This window comes from Sander lucioperca, chromosome 9, assembly GCF_008315115.2.
Source record: "Sander lucioperca isolate FBNREF2018 chromosome 9, SLUC_FBN_1.2, whole genome shotgun sequence".
Lineage (NCBI taxonomy): Eukaryota > Metazoa > Chordata > Actinopteri > Perciformes > Percidae > Sander > Sander lucioperca.
The window spans coordinates 34,798,128-34,816,409 of NC_050181.1; the positions used below are offsets into that span (position 1 = coordinate 34,798,128).

At 41.7% G+C, this 18,282-nt stretch overlaps 3 protein-coding genes across 5 annotated transcripts in view; 2 read left to right on the plus strand and 1 right to left on the minus strand.

The window, feature by feature from the left end:
* Positions 1 to 5,361, plus strand: part of rpap2 (RNA polymerase II associated protein 2) — a 28,743-nt gene extending 23,382 nt beyond the window's left edge. The window contains exon 13 of the mRNA XM_036004919.1: positions 5,304 to 5,361. The gene's annotated coding sequence lies outside the window, so the exon portion shown is untranslated. The remainder of the gene's footprint in view (positions 1 to 5,303) is intronic.
* Positions 974 to 5,297, minus strand: gfi1aa (growth factor independent 1A transcription repressor a). Of its 3 annotated transcripts, XM_031298046.2 has the most exons (8): positions 5,178 to 5,290; positions 4,811 to 4,892; positions 3,832 to 4,028; positions 3,490 to 3,744; positions 2,523 to 2,926; positions 2,103 to 2,240; positions 1,754 to 1,919; positions 974 to 1,451 (listed from the first exon to the last, which is right to left on the minus strand). In XM_031298046.2, the coding sequence occupies exons 3-8, from the start codon at positions 3,941 to 3,943 to the stop codon at positions 1,273 to 1,275; spliced, it is 1,254 nt and encodes a 417-aa protein (XP_031153906.1). In that variant the 5' UTR covers positions 3,944 to 4,028; positions 4,811 to 4,892; positions 5,178 to 5,290; the 3' UTR covers positions 974 to 1,272. The 3 variants fall into 3 exon arrangements, with proteins under 3 accessions (XP_031153906.1, XP_031153908.1, XP_031153907.1); XM_031298048.2 differs by lacking the exon at positions 4,811 to 4,892 and having other exon boundaries at positions 3,490 to 3,693; positions 5,178 to 5,297; XM_031298047.2 differs by lacking the exon at positions 4,811 to 4,892 and having other exon boundaries at positions 5,178 to 5,297.
* An 8,280-nt stretch (positions 5,362 to 13,641) lies between the features above and the next one.
* On the plus strand, positions 13,642 to 18,151 carry rpl5a (ribosomal protein L5a). The gene is made up of 8 exons (XM_031298021.2): positions 13,642 to 13,847; positions 14,218 to 14,287; positions 14,405 to 14,520; positions 14,606 to 14,740; positions 14,949 to 15,151; positions 15,820 to 15,997; positions 17,623 to 17,711; positions 17,990 to 18,151. The coding sequence occupies exons 1-8, from the start codon at positions 13,845 to 13,847 to the stop codon at positions 18,090 to 18,092; spliced, it is 897 nt and encodes a 298-aa protein (XP_031153881.1). The 5' UTR covers positions 13,642 to 13,844; the 3' UTR covers positions 18,093 to 18,151.
* Positions 18,152 to 18,282: the final 131 nt, after the last annotated feature.

Sequence of the window (18,282 nt, forward strand, 5' to 3'; positions counted from 1 at the left end):
ACAATCGATTAACGGAGAAGAAAATCATCAGATGAATCCATAATGAACATAATCTTTGTTCAATCCGATACAAAATAATTCAAAAGTATTTCCACATCAACCAACTATTGTTTTACAAACAACAGTAAAGTCCGGCTTTTAAATGAATGCATGAGCAATAATAATCTAATGATATAATATATAATAGCATATCAGTCACACATTTTTCTACATCAAGTACTTTGACATTTAATAGCCTGCTTAAAGTATTTTTCTGATTATACTTTAACTTAAGTGATGTGAATACCTACTGCACCGCTGGTCTGCAGGCTGTTTGACTTACTGTCAATATTGTGTAGCAGCATTACTATACAGTATGTAGACAATCTGTGGTGAGATATGTGCAAATCAGATCCTTGAAGTTTTAGAGCCCTGGGTGTTTAACCTCTCCTCGGCCAAATAAATCACACCCAGCTTTTCCCAGTTTGTTGCTGTGCTGGAGGAGCTGCTGCTGTCATAAAAGGGACTTCCTTCACATGGAGCTTTATGGCACCATAATGTAATTTGTTATATGGGTATTTTAACAATGCGCGTATCTGGAAATATTTGGTTTTGACCAGGTGGCGCACGCAACAAAACGTTTTTCTATTTAATAGTGGAGATATAACTTGGAGCTGTCATGCAGATTGGCGACGTGATTGATGGCGGCCACAGCTTCTCGTTTCTCACAACGTCCCTACAATCCACGTATAGGCTACAATCAGTGGACGGAGGCAGAGAAGGATTTTTAAAACCGTTTTAAAACGTGTTGTAGATTAAAACCTAAACAGTCCAAATGATGAGAAATGTTTTCCTGTCATTTAGGAAATAATTAAAGAAAGACTGAAATTTAAGGCTTGTCAATTCCTAACTGAAAAAAACCGCAAAAGTTAATGTTTAAACCCTGATTATGGGCTAATTGACAAAACTGAAAAGGCAGGATTTCTTCAATCGGATCATTTAAAAGTGATAATTTATTTGAGAAATTTACAATATACAGCTTTGGAAAGAAATGTTTACAGCCTAACGGATATGCTTTTCAATGCTTAATAATCATGTAAAACACACTCAATAAATAAACTTTATTTCCATAAAATCAACCAGAATGTCTCAGGCTAAATAATTAACTACATGTAACAATGGGGAAAATAAGGGCAAGGCATCGAACAATAGAATCAAATAAAACACGACCATATGAATAGTGAGAGTAGGCCTGCGTTAAAAAGTGCAGGATTTCAAAGGATGTGAGTGTGCTCATTTGAGTCCGTGCTGCGTCTCCTTGTGTCTCCGCAGGTCCACTTTCCTCTGGAAACCTTTCCCGCACAGGTCGCAGCCGAAAGGCTTGAAGCCTGTGTGTTTCCTGCTGTGCGTGATGAGGTTGGAGCTCTGACTGAAGGCCTTCCCGCACACCTGACACTTGTGCGGCTTCTCACCTGCAGCGGCGGAGAGATCACACAGTTGGGAAATGTCAATGTAGAGATTATTTTTTGGCGGCCTTTAAGTGATAAGGCAGTTATAGACAGGGAAGGGGGTTGAGCGAGGGGGGAAGACATGCAGCAAAGGGCCGCAGGTCGGAATCGAACCCTGGGCCGCTGCAGTAAGCACTGAGCCTTACATGGGGCGCACGCTCAACCAGGTGAGCTAACGGGCGCCCCTGTAGAGACATTTTTTAAGCATTACGCACGGTGAGGCATTAACAAAATGGGTATCAATGCCAGCCTGAGCAGCGTCTCACCTGTGTGGATGAAAGTGTGTTTTTTCATGTCGGACTTCTGGTGGAACCTCTTCCCGCAGTACTGGCACGGATACGGACGCGTGTCCGAGTGGATGAGCAGGTGCGTGGACAGCGTGGAGGAGCGCTTAAAGCTTTTGCCGCAGATTTTACAGCTGAAGCTCCTTTCCTGTAAAACATATAAAATAGCCTTATCAGTGTGGAATTCCTTAAAACGTTAGATTTAACTGCAGAGACACAGTAAAAGGTCAGACTGGTTAGGGACGTTGTGGTGGCAAATGTGTGATCCGGAGGCCTTTGTGTCCAGGATGTGGGCCTTTGAGTTTATATAGCAACTTCTGCAGAGGCCTACCTGCGAGTGAACCGCTCTGTGCTGATCCAGGCTCACTGCGTGTCCGAAGGTTTTCCCGCAGACCCCGCACTCAAACGGCCGCGTCCCGCTGTGCGACCGCCGAACATGAACCTCCAACCCGTGAGGCGTGGAGAACACCTTTGGAAATACGGATGACATTTTGTATTTCACTTTCAAACTAATAAGGGGGAAATAGCCTATAGGCTACTGATCCCAAAGCTTTCACAAATTTTATCTTTGAAATGACATTTAAATTAAACTTGAATATAATGGGCATAATAGCATACCCTGATCACCAATAACACATCACTAAGATCATATGTAACATCTCAACAACCTCAAACAATATCAAAACAAATAGGTTATTATGGTTTGGATCACGTAGGCCTAAGGCTTCAAAGTAAAAATTGGTTAACGTACCTTGCAACATTTAATGCACTTATAGGATCCACTTGACTCGATGTTAGAGCAAATTAAGTCATTTTCAGACTTTATCTCCGCACCGCGGGGCTTCTGTTTTACATCCACATACAGCTCGTCTCCAGCCCGCATCCTGCACATTTGGTGGGCCGTTGAAGGAAAGTCCTGGTAGCATCCGGCCACAGGGCCCCGCTGTGCGTAAAGCGGCTCGACGCCGCTGTCCTCTACACCGTAGACGCTGACGGGTAAGTGAGGCTCCCTGGGGCTCTGGAGGTGGCGATGATATGGGCCCTGAACCAGATGCCTCAGCTCAGAGCCGGAGTACGCCGTCCAGGAGTAAGGAAAGAGCGGGATGTTGAAGTGTTTGCCGTCCTCCGCTGCTGGAGTAGAGCATTTCTCTGAATCTGGAAGTTAATATGGATTTAGTGTGAGTGGATATTCTAACTGATAAATGCGATCTGCAGTTCATGACGTGTCTTAAAATTTGACCATTTGGAAATTGCATTGGGCCTTACTGGAAATGGCGTGACATGCGTAATAGTAACTTTAGACAGCAATAAACAACGGAAACCCTCAAGTCCCCGCATCAAAATGTTGCAACCTACATTTAACAAATACATATCTGTGTGTTTTCAATGAAAAAAGTAGGCCGTTATAACATTTGTATCCATTGATTCCCCTATTTGATTTACAAATCTTGACAATTTACTTGATCTTGGTTCTCCTTCATAACAAAAAAGTATTAACAGTGCTGGACATGTTCAAAAGATGTTACCCACTCATAAAGTTGATACGGATTGAAAACTAACATTTTAAATGTAGCTATACAGTATAAGCTCACTGGTCTAATGATAATGACACCCTTATACAGTTACAGATATGCCTGACACGAAACTTTGCGTTATCTTTTAATACTCTCCTGACACTTCTCAAAACAACTGTAGAAAAAGTCTGCATGAAAACAGACCTGGCGAAGAGGAGGGAGACGGGGGACGCCAGAAATCACAGTCGGAGGATCTGTCACACACGCTGCCTCCGCAGCTCAGCGGGGAGCTGGAGGACAGCGACCCCGGGGACAGCAGCCTGGACCCGGGGGACAGTCTGTCAGCGCCGCCGCTCACATCCTCCTGCGGCTCCAAGTTGGACTCAAACTCCGCCTGAGATTTGGACTCTAATGACAGCAGAGGAGAGCAATGAATCTGACGAACTGTGCAACTGGTGTCTATTTGTAGATAGAGGAAATTAAATCGGATCGCTCTTACTGGCTATTAAACAATTTCCGTGCGTAATTACGCACAAATGAACCTACCTGCGCACACGTGTGCCAGAAAAGTGTCCAGTCCACTGCAGTCGTCGTGGAGGTACCGGGGCTGGTGGTAGCTGTGAGCCCTTTTACTCTTCACCAGGAAAGACCTCGGCATGTTGTTGTTTTTGTGTTTCGGTGCTGCTCAGGTCTGAAATCCTCCACTCCACTTCACTCCGCTCCACGCTGCTCTGACTTTATCTCTGGACAGATTGGAACACTATTGGTTGTCAAGCGAGACTGCGTTGGGATTTTTGGCAGGCTATTACGCATGCGCAGAGAGGCCGTATCGTTTACCAGGTGTCGCGGGGCAGGCGGCCAAAAGTGGGACCACTATCCCCCCCCCCGAAGGATCCCTGTAGATATGGGACTGGGGAGGACGTAGCCTATTTAATCGCAGTAAATGTGACGGAGGCGGAATCAGATAAGAGGAAGTTTACAGGGATGTTTTATAGAGTTTACTATATGCTTATGTTAGCTAGATTAAGTATTTAACAAGTTCAGTGTGTGTTATTAATAAACTGATAATATTACCACACTGTAGACTTTTCTTAAAAAGAAAAACAAATACTTATATATTATTTTTTTAATCTATTATTCATTTCCAATTGGTGTCCAGTTGGAAAAGCTGCTTGAACATCGCAATAAATTAAAATATTTAAAACCGAGATTGGATATGTGCGCTTGCCAGTCTGCTTACAATGCTGTAGAGATTCACATTACAAGCGGTGGTCATTTTGAACGATCATCAAGCCAAAGGATTCAAACACAGGCCGGTAACAATGTCATTTGTGATGCTACATACAAACGTGCGTGTGGGGTGGATCCATACAGGCAAGAGCGTGGCTGTGATGGATAATAATGACCTATTTGTTTGACTGGTTGTAAGTTGATCCTGTTAATGAGACGCGCACGGCCGCTCTGCACAACAGCCTGCTGGTGGGGAGCCCAAGTATCCCTATACAGTTTCACTGCTTCAGCTTACCCGCACTGACTCCAGCCAGCCTGACTGTTTTACATCATTAAACCCCCTCCCGGTCCACACTCAGCCCCAATTAGGCTGTCCACTGAAAGAACATGCAGAATAGGATACATAAGTGCCAAGTGGAATATTAAAAATAGGATGAATGAAATTCTTCATATACGAAAAAGTGTTCGGTAGAAATCTGTCAGGCTCAAATCATAGCGAAGATTTGAGCTCTGCCTGCAAGGTCGGACCAAAGCAAAGCGATATCGATTTTTCTCCGATGTGGGAACAGAGTTTGTTTGATGCAGCTGCAACAAGTTAAGAAAGCTGCAAGCAAAGCGCAGATAGCCGAGGCATACAGCTGAAACACATGTCCCATACTCACACAGCACTGACACTGCAGGTGTCCCGGCTCTGAGGACCATACACACTGTCCTGAACTCTGTCCACAGTCTGAATATCAGTCACAAGCTGCAGAGAGACCGCAAAACCCTCTGCTCCTCAGACTGAGACACACACACACACACACACACACACACACACACACACACACACACACACACACACACCCTCCCGTTCTTTCTTCCCCTCCCTCCCTCCCTCCCCTCCCCTCTCACTCTCAGAAATTAATTTTCATGTTAGTCAGCCATGACAGTTAAACAAAAACACTGATTCGTGTTTTGATAAATGGGTCCACGGGTGACATAGTCTTTGGACATTTGCATAGTACAAAAATAAATAAGTTAAGTTGCTTTTCAGAATTGATTTCCTTTCATTATCACAAGCTGTTATTCTGGTTTAAAGTTTTTTTTTTTTTTTTTTTAAAGATGACTCTTTCTTTGTGGAATTATAAATACAAAATGTTAAATTTCTGTGACTCATTTCACTTTAGACCACATTTCATGTTGGTGATTGGCATTTTTCTGATAACTCCTATCATGCCAGCACTTGACCTTCATTAGAAAGTATGATTCTAAAAGGCTTAATTTGCTGAAAAGGGTCAAAAACACTGATCTAATTCTCACCTCTGTATGATTTCTCACACAGAAGGCCACGAGCAAAGACAAAACCAAACTGTTAATTCTCTTTTTTTTTTTTCCCTGTAGAATTAAGAGAATTTCAGACTTGAATTATTTCTACAACACATGGCAATCTACAGTATGGACAGATCATGGTTGCTCAATCACATCTCATGAAAGACATTCAGTTGAAATATTATAAACAAGCCCTGTTTGGAATTCAGCTGCTGACATTGACAGCATTCAGACGGTCCTCATCAGAAAAAGTGAAAGACACAGAGAAGGATAGTGACTCTGACATTCAAACTCAGAGTAACACACTGACTCAGAACAGGAAACCAAACGCAGAGTGGAGAAGACGCTATCAGTGTTGCCACAGCCTCTTGTCTCTCTGTAACCCCCCCCCCCCCCCCACCACCTCTTCCCCCACAGACCTTGATTCTCACTCTTTGAGTCTTACAGCAAGTATGTGATTGAAATAGAAGCCCAATCGCAGTGATCAAAACAAGGGGAAAGGGGGAGGACAAGGGGGGGGTTTCTTGTATTTATGCTTTGCTTTTTCGCAGCAGCACTTTTTTGTCAAAGGTGCGGATCACAGTCGCAGGCTTAAATAAAGACTTGTGCTTGTGAGCCATGAGGTTATTTTTCTCAAGCTCAAGTCCTTTTGCAAGAAAGACCCTCAGAGACTGTGAGGACTCCACATGTTTTTAAATATACCTGAGGCTTTCATACCACACGTATGTGAATGCTGTCAAGAGGAGCCGAGTGTCACGCGGCAGCTTGTCAAAATGTTGTCTTGAGTTTGACTCTGTGCAATTCAGTTTAAAGTGAGATGTAAATACAGAACCATATGTTTGTACCATTTGCTAAAAAAAGTGTCCATTTTTGGCTACATGTCACAAAATATGGAAACAATGATGCAAACAGTAACACAAGTTATTAGTCTGTATATTCCGTTTACATGCAGACTGTAATAAGTCAGTTTATGTATTTCTATGGGTTGCCATTTCAAAACTGACCAGGGACAACGGATGAAAATTAGCCTGTTGAGCTAACTCTGGCTTATTTTAAGTTACCATGCTGTTGATTAATAAGCACTGTCCCTGTCAAATAAACAAATAAAGAAAAAAGAAAATGGAAAAAATGATCAAATCAGTGAAGTGGCTCAATGAAATCTGTTACACAACAATATCAAGCTGAAGTTTGCCAACATTAGCCTCCATAAGATACTGGTCATATACCAGACCAAATTAAGCTGGAGCAGCAAAACTCCAGAGTGTTTCGAATTAGGCCAAGGTGCGTTTTAATGACCATGGGTTCAACTTTTCGTTTGTAAGAGAGTTCAGACTTTAAGTCAGACTGTTGACAAGTGAAACTCAAACACTTCTTGCAGACTCAAATAGAAACGAAAAAAAAGGGGGTAAAAAGTCATTCAGTCTTTTCTGCAGTTTTGTACTTCCAGGAATTCAGACTTCAGAGAAGAATTTTAAACCAGAGATCTTTTTTTGTTATACATAATCACAAAAAGTAGATTTTACACAGTGTACTGCTATGCAATGGATTCATGCCATGATAGCCTATTGTGGCTAAACTGTCTTTCCCTGGGTTAGTCTCTGTTTAGTCCCAGGCTCTCAGCGTGAGCGTTCACCTCTGCACCTCCACTCTGTGAAACCACATCATGCTATCTCATCCCCTCACAGGTTCCTTTGGCTCCAGAACTCTAACCACAGTGTAACAACCCCCTCCCTCTCCCTTTTAAACTATCTCAGTCCCTTTCCCTCCAGCTACAATCTGATTTTAGTCATTTTCCTTAGGTTTAACTGCATAAAGCCCCCCCCCCCCCCCCTTCCCTGCCAGTCCAAATCTCATCAAGCTCTCAGCTGGCCCCAACTGCAGCCACAAGATAGGGACCGAGTGTGAACACAATGAATGATTTACTGGACGCTGCTGACCGCAAGACAGTTATTCTTTCACACAGGAGGTCCACAAACGTATTGTTTTTTTGTCGCCTATACTCTCACTTCATATTTTTTTTTGTCCTGCAGCAGAAAGGGGAGCTTTTTTGTCTGTGTAACACTGTACATTGATTTGATTAATGTTATGGTTTACTTGTTAGGATGATTATTCTCATTTAACTCTAACTATTGTATGATCATATACCCTAAAGATCCTAAAATCTTGGCCCAGGGTCAGCGAGGCCACGTTTTCTAAGTAAAAAAAAAAAAAAAGCAACCTTAGAAGTGTGAAAAAAAAAAACTGGAAGAAACACTGAAAAGAAACTCTCACGTTATACTAAACAGATGTTTGGATTTATGCTGTAAACACTCCACAAATCACCTCCCTCATCCATCACTGTGATCAGCAGCTCCCCTTGTTTGTAACCGGCCCGTTTCTGGTTGTAAATTTCCCTCCCAGATACTGAGACTATCATCGTGGGGACGTTGGCGTGTGGTGTGTGAAGAAACCTGCTCGGTGCTTCCTGGTCATTGTGTCTCTGTGCATGTCTGGGGGTTGAGGTGGCCGTTTGAAAGGTCAGAGTTCAACATGCATAGTCATGCCTAAATAAGCCTGCAGTTCATGTGTGTGTCTATGCATTCTTTTATTTCCTGTGTTGGATGTTTTTAAATACTTTTCATAGCGTTTGTATGCAAATAATATTGGCTATAATGTCCTCCCTGAACCCAATTTCTCCCCTATGTCTGCACTGTTACAAGTGCCAGTTTATTTCAGCTCATGCTCTATTATCTGTAGTCAGTCCCTCGGTAGTATTCACACAGAAAACACCACTCTTGTCTGTTTCTGCATGGTGTGTAAAACACTGTTCACATGATGGGTGGAGAGAAAAAAGGCTAGGCTTTCACACAGAAACTTTAACTCTGCACCATCTCTGCGGTTCCAGAAATATGCTGTCTAGTGTTAAAGTTGGCAGAACTCAGTTTAGTTTCAGCACAACTGATTTGGTTTTTGCTGTGTGTGCTACTCTTTATCATACAGGTGAAATAACTTTAACTGTATTGTATATTGATATCATTCGAACGCTGAAAAATATGTTGCAGGTTAATGAGGTATATGCATGTTGCAGATGTAATTACACCTGTCTCTCTTATTCATTATGAGCTAAAAATGGTTAAGTACCTTTCCAATATTTCTGCATGCACATGAAAATAAATCCACATGCAATGAGCAGTGAGAAAGAGGCAGGAAAGACAACAGTGTGTTGCTTGTCAACAAAGTGCAGTCTTCTTATCTGTGGTGTGCCTGTTAACACATTTGTTGATGTGTGAATTACTGCAAGTCATTTCTAGTCTAGCTGTATGCTTAAGTCATATTTTTTCAATTCTATTTTGTGACTTTTAGGATGAAAACACGAGTCGGGCAGCACGCAACATTATATATTATATATTATATAATTACTGGTGGATCTCATTGTTGATATTACATAAATACGGAAGGCAAAAGGAAACATATAAGATAATAAGCAAAATGTAGGATGGGAAAGTCAAGTGGACAAATGTACTACTAGTTTTACCCATTTGTTACTGACCACACCCTCCGCCCCAGGGCGAACCCCTGTTAACCACTGACTACTGCTGCAGAGGGATGACTGGACAGTTGCTTTTCTTGTGAAATCAGTTCTGCAGAAACAGAGCTTGAGCGACTGCGAGCAAGCTGTCCACAAGAGTGACTTTGACTTTTCTTATCTAACACTGAGAACATCTGCAACGTGACAGTGAGGGATATTATCTGTCTCTGCTCGAACGGAAAAGCAGAACACCCCAGTTCCTTTTTTTCAGTAGTTGTCGATAGAGCTAACAGATAGACTCACACTGAACTACTGTTTTCATCATTTGACCAAGTAATCGCTCTAGGATTTCTTTTTTCCACAAAACGAAATGTGTCAAATGGACACTGAATTGTCTACGTGTCAATGAAAAGCAGCCTCCTTGCTCAGTAAGTCCGACATGAATAAAACATGTATCACACAATATTTCAAGTCTAAACTTATAACTAAACCCCGTCATCTTGGGGTTGGAAAAAAACACTAGTTTTAAAATCAGTGGTGGTGGCATATAAGTACATTTACTTAAGTAGGCCTTCTGTACTTTTTTTCACATAGGTTACTTGCTCTTTGCTTGAGTTTTTCAATTTTATGCTACTTTAAAATAATTTTGGAAAATACACTTATTTGATTTCTCACTGAGAGTTAAATAAAAAAAAGATTGATACCACTCTCATGTCTAAATATGAAGCTACATCCAGATGCCACTTAGTTTAGCTTAGCTTAGCATAAAGACTGGAAACGGGGAAATGGCTAGCCTGGCTCTGTCCAAAGGTAACACAATCTGGCATATACCAGCACCTCTAAAGCTATCAACATGTTATAGCTTGTTTGTTTAATTCATACAAAAAACTAAGGTGTAAACAAGGGTTCTGCTTCTGCACTTTCAAAGGAACAGGTTGACATTTTGGAACCACTCTTATTTCCTTTTTTTTTTTGCGCTAGAGTTAGCTGAAAAGATTGATACCGCGCTCATGTTTGTACGGTAAATATGAAGCTACCGCTAGCAGCCAGCTAACTTAGCTCAGTCACTGTGCTCGGCCAAGAAATTGTCCAGCACATAACCCCCTATAAAACCACAACTTTTTTACACTTGTACAAATTAAACTAATAAATTATAGCGTTAATTAGTTAGCTTTAGAGGATCTGTTTTTCCCTGTTTCCAGGCTGCTAAGCTAAGCTAAGAGTGTCCTAGCAATAGCTTCATATTTAGCTTGCTGTAGAGTGGTATCAATCTTCTCAACTCTCAGCTCAATACTTCCTCCAACACTGTTTAAATTTAAATAACACCAGCTATTTACTGCTGTATCAATATAGAGTAACTTAAGAACTTTATTACCTCCACCAGGTCATTTGCAGTGAACCCTGATTGCCCTGCTTAGCGGCACTTTATCATGGCTTCCATTGAAATGGTTTGATACTGTCCCATGTCCTCTTGTATGTTGTGTTTGCGGTTTTACCCTCTACTGCAAATCAAATTTCCCCTCGAGGGACAATAAAGGTAAGAACTGCACTTAAGTGAAGCAAGATATGTTTTCAGTTCAGTTTGTTTGTCTGTCTGTCAGCAGGATTAGAGAAAAACTACTGGGCCTGATTTTCATGAAACTTAGTGGAATGGTGTAACATGGGCCAAGGAAGAACCCAGTTAAATAAACACAAATTATATTTCACTTTCGTTAACATTGCAAAATAGGGCATGGTCTGCGCTCTCCGAGTGCCCTTCTAGTTTATATAGCACTTTTCTGAACAAAGTTAGCCTACAAGGTGTTTTACAATAAAAGTAAAACAAGAAAATATGCTAAGATAATGATACAAGAAAAACAATGGAGATATAATCATGTTTTTTAACAGCACAGATTAACAAGGCAGAAAATCCAGTTGCTTTGATTTTGTTTCATGTTGCTTCTTGTGTCAGGTGTTGAGTTTTTGGAAATTCCCTTAGTCTGTTCCTGATATCAGGACTGTTATCTGTGCAGTCCTGCATCTAGATACACTCCTGTCCATGTCCATGACCACTGGGACCTGATGAGTAATGCTGAGCCCTTTGAATGACACCACTCATATTAATCACAGCAGATTTCAATGGGTGGATCAGCAGCAACGCCATTCCGGTGTTTGGAAATAGGCGGATCCACAGTGTAAGTGACATGAGTAACAAAAACAGTAAAATTAACATGTTACTTTTACTGTTTTTGTTACTCATGTATGTCACTCTTTTTGTCACTGACAAAAATCACACAGGATTATCTGTAGAAGAAAAAAACTATAAAGATATATTTTTTTTAAATTATATGCTGAACATTTTAATCACAAGGTCCCTTTAGTAGTAGATGTTTTGGAGGTTTCTATCCCACTTGTTACAGAAGTGTAAATGTTCAAATGTTTTCATTTTTTTCTTATAGCACCCAAAGGTTTCAACGCCATGTTGACTTAAAAATTTAGATTTGTATGTTTGATCTAGGAAACAGTAAACAATCTATGAGGAAACGTTTTGTACGTAGGTGGGCAGCTTGCAGACAAAAATCTGTCCCCTGATTCAGTGGTCAAATATTGTGACCTCTCTGGATTTAAAATCCACCCAAGCTTCAGCGATATCATCCTTTTGACCTTTTCAGCCGTAATCGTCATCAGTTTATTAAGAAGCTCTATTTCACAACACAGAAGGATGATACATGAACAGAGCTTGCCTCACAAAATATCACAGAGTGTCAGGTTGTCTAAAAGCAAACAGGCCTCATCATAGTGCGTGTCAGACATACTGAAGATCTTCATTAAACCATTTCAATTGCTAAATCATTCTCTTTTCGTCCCTGCCAGTTGGTTTTGGGATTCATATATTCATGAGCTCGACCCAAACTAACTGGTTGATACAATGCAAATGGAAGTGGTTATAATAATGATAATTTACTGTTCTTCTTCTGGTTCTTTTTATTATGTCATTTAAATTGTTCATAATTTTACCTCTTTCCTTCTTTTAAATGCATTGTAATTGTATTTGTAATAACTGTTGTGAAATTGTCTTCTTATCTATTTTTTGTTTTGTAAAGCATTTTCTTGTAAAGAACAAAAACAAAAACGTGCTCTATTAATAAAGCATTGGTATCATTATTTAACTAAAAACAACTGACTATGGACCTTTTTCACAGCAGACATTTGGACTTGTCACAGTAGGAAAACCACAGCTGAAATTGATAACCTTAATGATGGCTCAGTTCCATCAAGTGTCCCAGTGAGTCAGCATGCACAATACCAGGGCCTCTCCTAAGTGGAACGCAGCCATCATTAGTGGTTTTGAATACACCTGTGCTTTTCCTACTATGACATGTCAACATGTCTGCTGTGAAAAAGGTCTATTAGTAATATTATAAGAGAATTCGGCTCCAGAAATACAGAAGGGGAAAACATATTTACATCGTTGTTGTGTAGCCTAACATACACTACAGATACAAACTAAGGGCGTTTTCACACATAGGCTACCACATTTGGTCCGGACTTTCGGACTTTTCAGTTGGATCCGAACCAAACTTACAGGTGTGAAACCTCCCCCGGACCACGGTCCGGATCAAAAGACCAAATTTTGGTCCGATAAAAAGAGGTGGTCTCGGTCCGGACCAAACTGAACCATGGTCCGGTTCGTTTATAGTATGAAAGCATTTTTTGGATGGTCCGGACTTACGGACCAAATAGAAGAAGCTCTGGCAGGCTCTCCTTACAAGACCGGGGAAGCTCCTTTAAGGAATAGCTCGGTGCTTAATGTGTAGGCTACATGAGAGAAGTGAGAGTGACGGTGAATGTGCTCAGAGCAGACAGCTGTCGGCTATCAGAGCAGAGAATAGGCCTACATCAGCAGTTTATTTGTTAAGTGGTAGTAAATGTACAGTGTAGGTTTCCGTTTGTCTCTGAATAAATGCTCCAGAAAGAAAGTTCCCGTATCTTGCTTCTCAACATCACAACAAAACAAAAAGAGCCACGGCAGTAGGGGAGAGCAGCAGGCAGTATGGGAAAGCAGCATTCAGTTGAAAAAACTCCGACCCAGAGAGAGGATAAGAGAGGACGGGGAAGCCCGTCTACAAACCAATCAATTATCAGTATCAGGAGACGCAGCTCACGTATGTGATGACGGCAGGACGTAGTTTTGTCACGTATAGATCTTTAGTGCGCTTACATAATTGCAGTGTGAAACCAAAACTTACTGGATCAAATGTTACAATGTAACAAAAACATGAACCTGGTTCCGGACCTTGGTTCGGACTTTCAGGTGTGAAAACGCCCTAAATCACTGTGCAGAAAAAGAGTGAACCCCTGCTGTGTCGCTGCTGCCCCCTGTCGGTTCATGCGTGTTGTCCACCGGGGCAGCAGGGGGCGCTGCCTGCTCAACAGACGCCCCATTCGTGAGGAAAAAGTAGCCAAGTCAACTTCCGCCGCAAAGAGACACATCTGAGTCCAAGAGGAAGGCGAGCAAAATCCGCTTAAAATGGTGAGTAAACAATATCGATATACATTCAGTGCAGACAGTCTGGTTGTGTAGAGATGTGTTAGATGGTAGAAAAGTGTTTCCAGCGGTTGGGGTGTCAGATGTTCGTGGATGATCGCGGTTGTTCGGTCGCACTGTGCCGGCGAGCTGCCGTGCTCCAGCGTGGCGCCTTAATGGCTGACGAAACATCAGCTAACTTAACGTTACATTGCAGAACACTCACACCAAGCCTTTAATAACCTATTTAAGTGCTTTTATATGGCATTGTCAACACAGTGAAGTTTAAAATAGCTGACTTTTTTTAATGGCATGTATGCTACGCTTCCGGTTACAGCCAGCATGGTAACACCATGACTATGCTTTCCCTTCTTAGGGTTTCGTCAAAGTGGTGAAGAACAAGGCCTACTTCAAGAGATATGAAGTCAAATTCAGGAGAAGAAGAGGTTAGACAATATTCTCTACACAACAGCTCTACAGCATTTATTATTATGCATCATAGCCCTTTTTGTATTATTAAAATAGTGCTTCAATAATTATTGGCTCTTATGTCTAACGTACAGAGGGAAAAACGGACTTCTTTGCCCGCAAGCGCCTGGTTGTGCAGGACAAGAACAAGTACAACACGCCCAAGTACCGCATGATCGTCAGGTTCTCCAACAGGGACATCTGCTGCCAGGTCAGTGACTGGGAGAACGAGGGAAACTCACTTGGTCACATATTGGAAATAACCTGACTCGCCATTATCTGTCTCGCTTGTCCAGATTGCTTATGCAAAGATTGAAGGAGACCATATTGTGTGTGCTTCTTACTCTCACGAGCTTCCCAAATATGGCATCACTGTAGGCCTTACTAACTATGCTGCGGCCTACTGCACCGGTCTGCTGCTGGCTCGCCGGGTAAGACCACACACACACACACACACACACACACACACACACACAGAAAGTTGCTGGTGTCAGCACATGAAGAGGACAGTGAGAATTGTGCTGATTTTGTGCTTCAGGCTATTGTATCGTATTTTAAAATGAGTAAGAGTATGATCATTGTGTGTTTTGCTGCTGTAACCGTTTTCTCATATCCTCTTTTGAACCTTCCTCTTCTTAGCTGCTGCACAAGTTTGGCATGGACCAGGTGTACGAGGGTCAGGTGGAGGTGACGGGAGATGAGTTCAACGTGGAAAGCGTTGACGGACAGCCCGGTGCCTTTACCTGTTACCTGGATGCAGGTCTGGCCAGAACCACCACAGGGAACAAGGTTTTTGGAGCGCTGAAGGGGGCAGTCGACGGAGGCCTGGCCATTCCTCACAGGTCAGTATGATATGAGAATAGCACCTATTCACACCGCAGCATTTCATTTTTTTTAAATTTTTTTTTTGCTACTTCACCTCTGCACCAGATGTGTGGTTTCCGGTTAGGATTCAAAGTTCTGCAACAACCAAAATGTGCGTTTTGAGTTTTACTTGCAAATTAAGCATGTTATGATTGCACCAATACAACTCAGTTAGCTCTCAGAAGTAACATTTTTGAGAGAGGCGATATTAGGTGTTTTTTCCGACATTTTTCCTCTTGCGTAAAGCCAATCATACTTTTTGCACTGTGTGGGGGTGATGACAGACTGGTCCAGTTTGTGGTTACTGGTTCTTCTCTGCTTCTTGATGATGATACAAAGCATGCTGAGCAAAATGTAGTTGGTCCTTCATTTGCATTAGCTGATGTTTACTGTCCTTTCAAGACGGGGCTGAGAGAAGCAAGACGAACCAAAGCAAACATCACGTCATTGTCTCAGTGTGATTATTTTAGCAGAGCACTGTAGGAAGGATGACTATAATTACAATATACCACAGTTATTTTGAAGAACAAAAAAAAATTAGAAAAGTGCAAAAACGTTGTTAGTCAGCTGAGAGTTAGTGTTTGGAAATGCTGAATTGACTCCGTCACTAATCCTAAATGTGATTTCTGCTCTTCCTTGTTCCTAGCCTAAAGCGTTTCCCCGGTTACGACACAGAGAGTAAAGAGTTCAACGCAGAGGTGCATCGGAAACACATCATGGGCATGAACGTGGCCGACTACATGTCCTACCTGATGGAGGAGGACGAGGACGCCTACAAGAAACAGTTCTCTCGCTTCATCAAGAACGGAGTCACGCCAGACACGGTACGAACAAAGACGCCACGCGACACTTTCACGCTGCACTAAAGCATCTCTGGCCATAGTTACACGTGCAACCTCATCGGCCGTTCTTTCGGCCAGATTTGCGTAATATGAAATGATGTGCCAGTGTCATGAATGAAATTGCTGCACTTTAGTTCAACCATCCTTTGGGAGTCCTGTGATACGAGTCCTCTTTAGCAGTGGGAGAGAGTTCAGTGACAGGAGGTAATGAAAAACAGCAGTCATGGATTCATCTTTTGCATTTGATGCATATCACTCTGTGTCAGGTAATTGATTTTAATATAAAAGTGATTGCTTCTTGGTACTTGTATTCAGGATGTGGACATGCATTGACAGGAGAAATATTTACAGCACGGTTAACTGGAAGTCATGGAAAATGGAGCCGAATACGTTTTATGGCTGACCGATATTAGTTAATTACAGATATAACTATATTGGCCGATAGTTTGCGCAATAAGGTAGAAATTGCAGTACATAAATGCCTACAGTATGTTTGAGGTCATTACAAGCCGGGCCTCCATTACATTATTTGTCCACCAGAGTGCACTGACAAATTTATTTTGAAATTGTAAAATGTTGCTCAGTACATATTTTCATCATAATTCTTTAATGACCAAGTTCAAAGGGGCTGTACTCGATATTCAAAACATTTAAAATGGCAATAAACAACCATTTGCTATGTAAAGATATAGATGATTAATGGTGGCCTGAGCAGAGAGTGTGAGTGTTTTCTCTCTGAGCTTCTTTGATTTGATAGCCGGTCAGCCTGTGTGCATGTAATATGTTGGTGTCTCTCATACAATCTTAGTATGTACAAGACAATTGCAACAGTAAAGGTAACATCTGTGGACCCACACTGAACTGTCCACAAACCACCCTGAAGCCCAGTGCTCGAATGTCGCGTCTCCTCTGCAGCTGCATCATTTGTGCATATTTACATGAGCCTTACTCCAATGGTTTAGTTTGTCAGTGATTTCACTGCTGTGTTTGCTGGTTCTCTGCTTCTTGATGATGATGCAAAGCACGCTGAGCAAAATGTAGTTGGTCCTTCATTTGCATTAGCTGATGTTTACTGTCCTTTCAAGACGGGGCTGAGAGAAGCAAGACGAATCACCATGCACAGAGTGAAATGCCCTAGATGTTAGGGGTGTAAGGAAAAAAGATACACTTGAGTATCGTGATATTTTATTTAGCAATACTATATAGATTTTCAAAAACGCAATATTGATTTTATTTTTTAGTTAAGCTAACAATGTAGCTATGGCTGAACTTTGGCCTACTTTAGCATATACACATTAGCTCACTAAGAACCTGTGAACCACAATCCCAAACTGGCAGTTTGATTTTCTGTGTACTGCATTGTTTACCTAAAGTAAACTTCTTTGACTTTTATGAACATCATGTCTTTTTTTTTTTTTAAATATTAGTTTTTCTAAAATGACACTTGGAAAAAAATCCCAATATACCGCCTTACGCACAGTATCCAAATACACTGCAATATATTGAATCGTGACCCACGCATCGTGATACGCATCGTATCTTCTTGCCAATACACAGTCCTACTAGATGCGATGCGTTAACGTGTGTGTCGTTTTTTGTTCTTACAGGTCGAAGAAATGTACAAAAAAGCACACACCAGCATCAGAGCAAACCCCGCCCACGAAAAGAAAGCCACAAAAGACGTCAAGAAGAAGAGGTGGGTGCTTATTTCAATGTCACGATTGCATTTCTCATTTTGAGCCAGCATTGGTGATAATGCAACACAACATACACAAATTGTGACAATGTAACACTTAAAATACCCCCGTCCCATGATTGATACCCTGGGAAAATAGCTGACTGTATTTAAAGCAAGCTCCCTGTCTTTAAGTATTGGCTAGCTGTACTGGGAAGATCCCAAAGCTAAGCGGACAAACATTTCCCTCTGCTGTGCTGAATGTTAATGGAGCCGTTGTTACGATTCTTTCCGGGCAGGTGGAATCGCGCCAAGTTGTCTCTGGCACAGAGGAAGGATCGCGTCGCCCAGAAAAAGGCCAGCTTCTTACGAGCACAAGAACAAGAAGAAGGGGACGGTTAGGAGCTCCGCTGCAAAAACACAACACACATCACAGACAAATAAATTTATTACAAACTCAAGCTTTTGTCTCTCCGCCAATACTTTTTTGGAAAGAGTTGTATGTGCTTTTAACGGTGATTATCTTGAATCCACATGAGTGACTGAAGAATGATAATGCCAGTGTGGTGTAGTGTACAACGGACCTGAACAG

What these genes read in the sequence shown, in the direction of transcription:
- gfi1aa (XM_031298047.2), bottom strand. Translation starts at nt 3,943, where the DNA reads ATGCCGAGGTCTTTCCTGGTGAAGAGTAAAAGGGCTCACAGCTACCAC. An exon ending in GTCTCCCTCCTCTTCGCCAG is followed by an intron (nt 2,927 to 3,489) that starts GTCTGTTTTCAT and finishes ATTAACTTCCAG; the next exon opens with ATTCAGAGAAATGCTCTACT. An exon ending in ACAGAGCGGTTCACTCGCAG is followed by an intron (nt 1,920 to 2,102) that starts GTAGGCCTCTGC and finishes TATGTTTTACAG; the next exon opens with GAAAGGAGCTTCAGCTGTAA.
- rpl5a (XM_031298021.2), top strand. An exon ending in ACAGGGACATCTGCTGCCAG is followed by an intron (nt 14,521 to 14,605) that starts GTCAGTGACTGG and finishes TCGCTTGTCCAG; the next exon opens with ATTGCTTATGCAAAGATTGA. An exon ending in AAAGACGTCAAGAAGAAGAG is followed by an intron (nt 17,712 to 17,989) that starts GTGGGTGCTTAT and finishes CTTTCCGGGCAG; the next exon opens with GTGGAATCGCGCCAAGTTGT.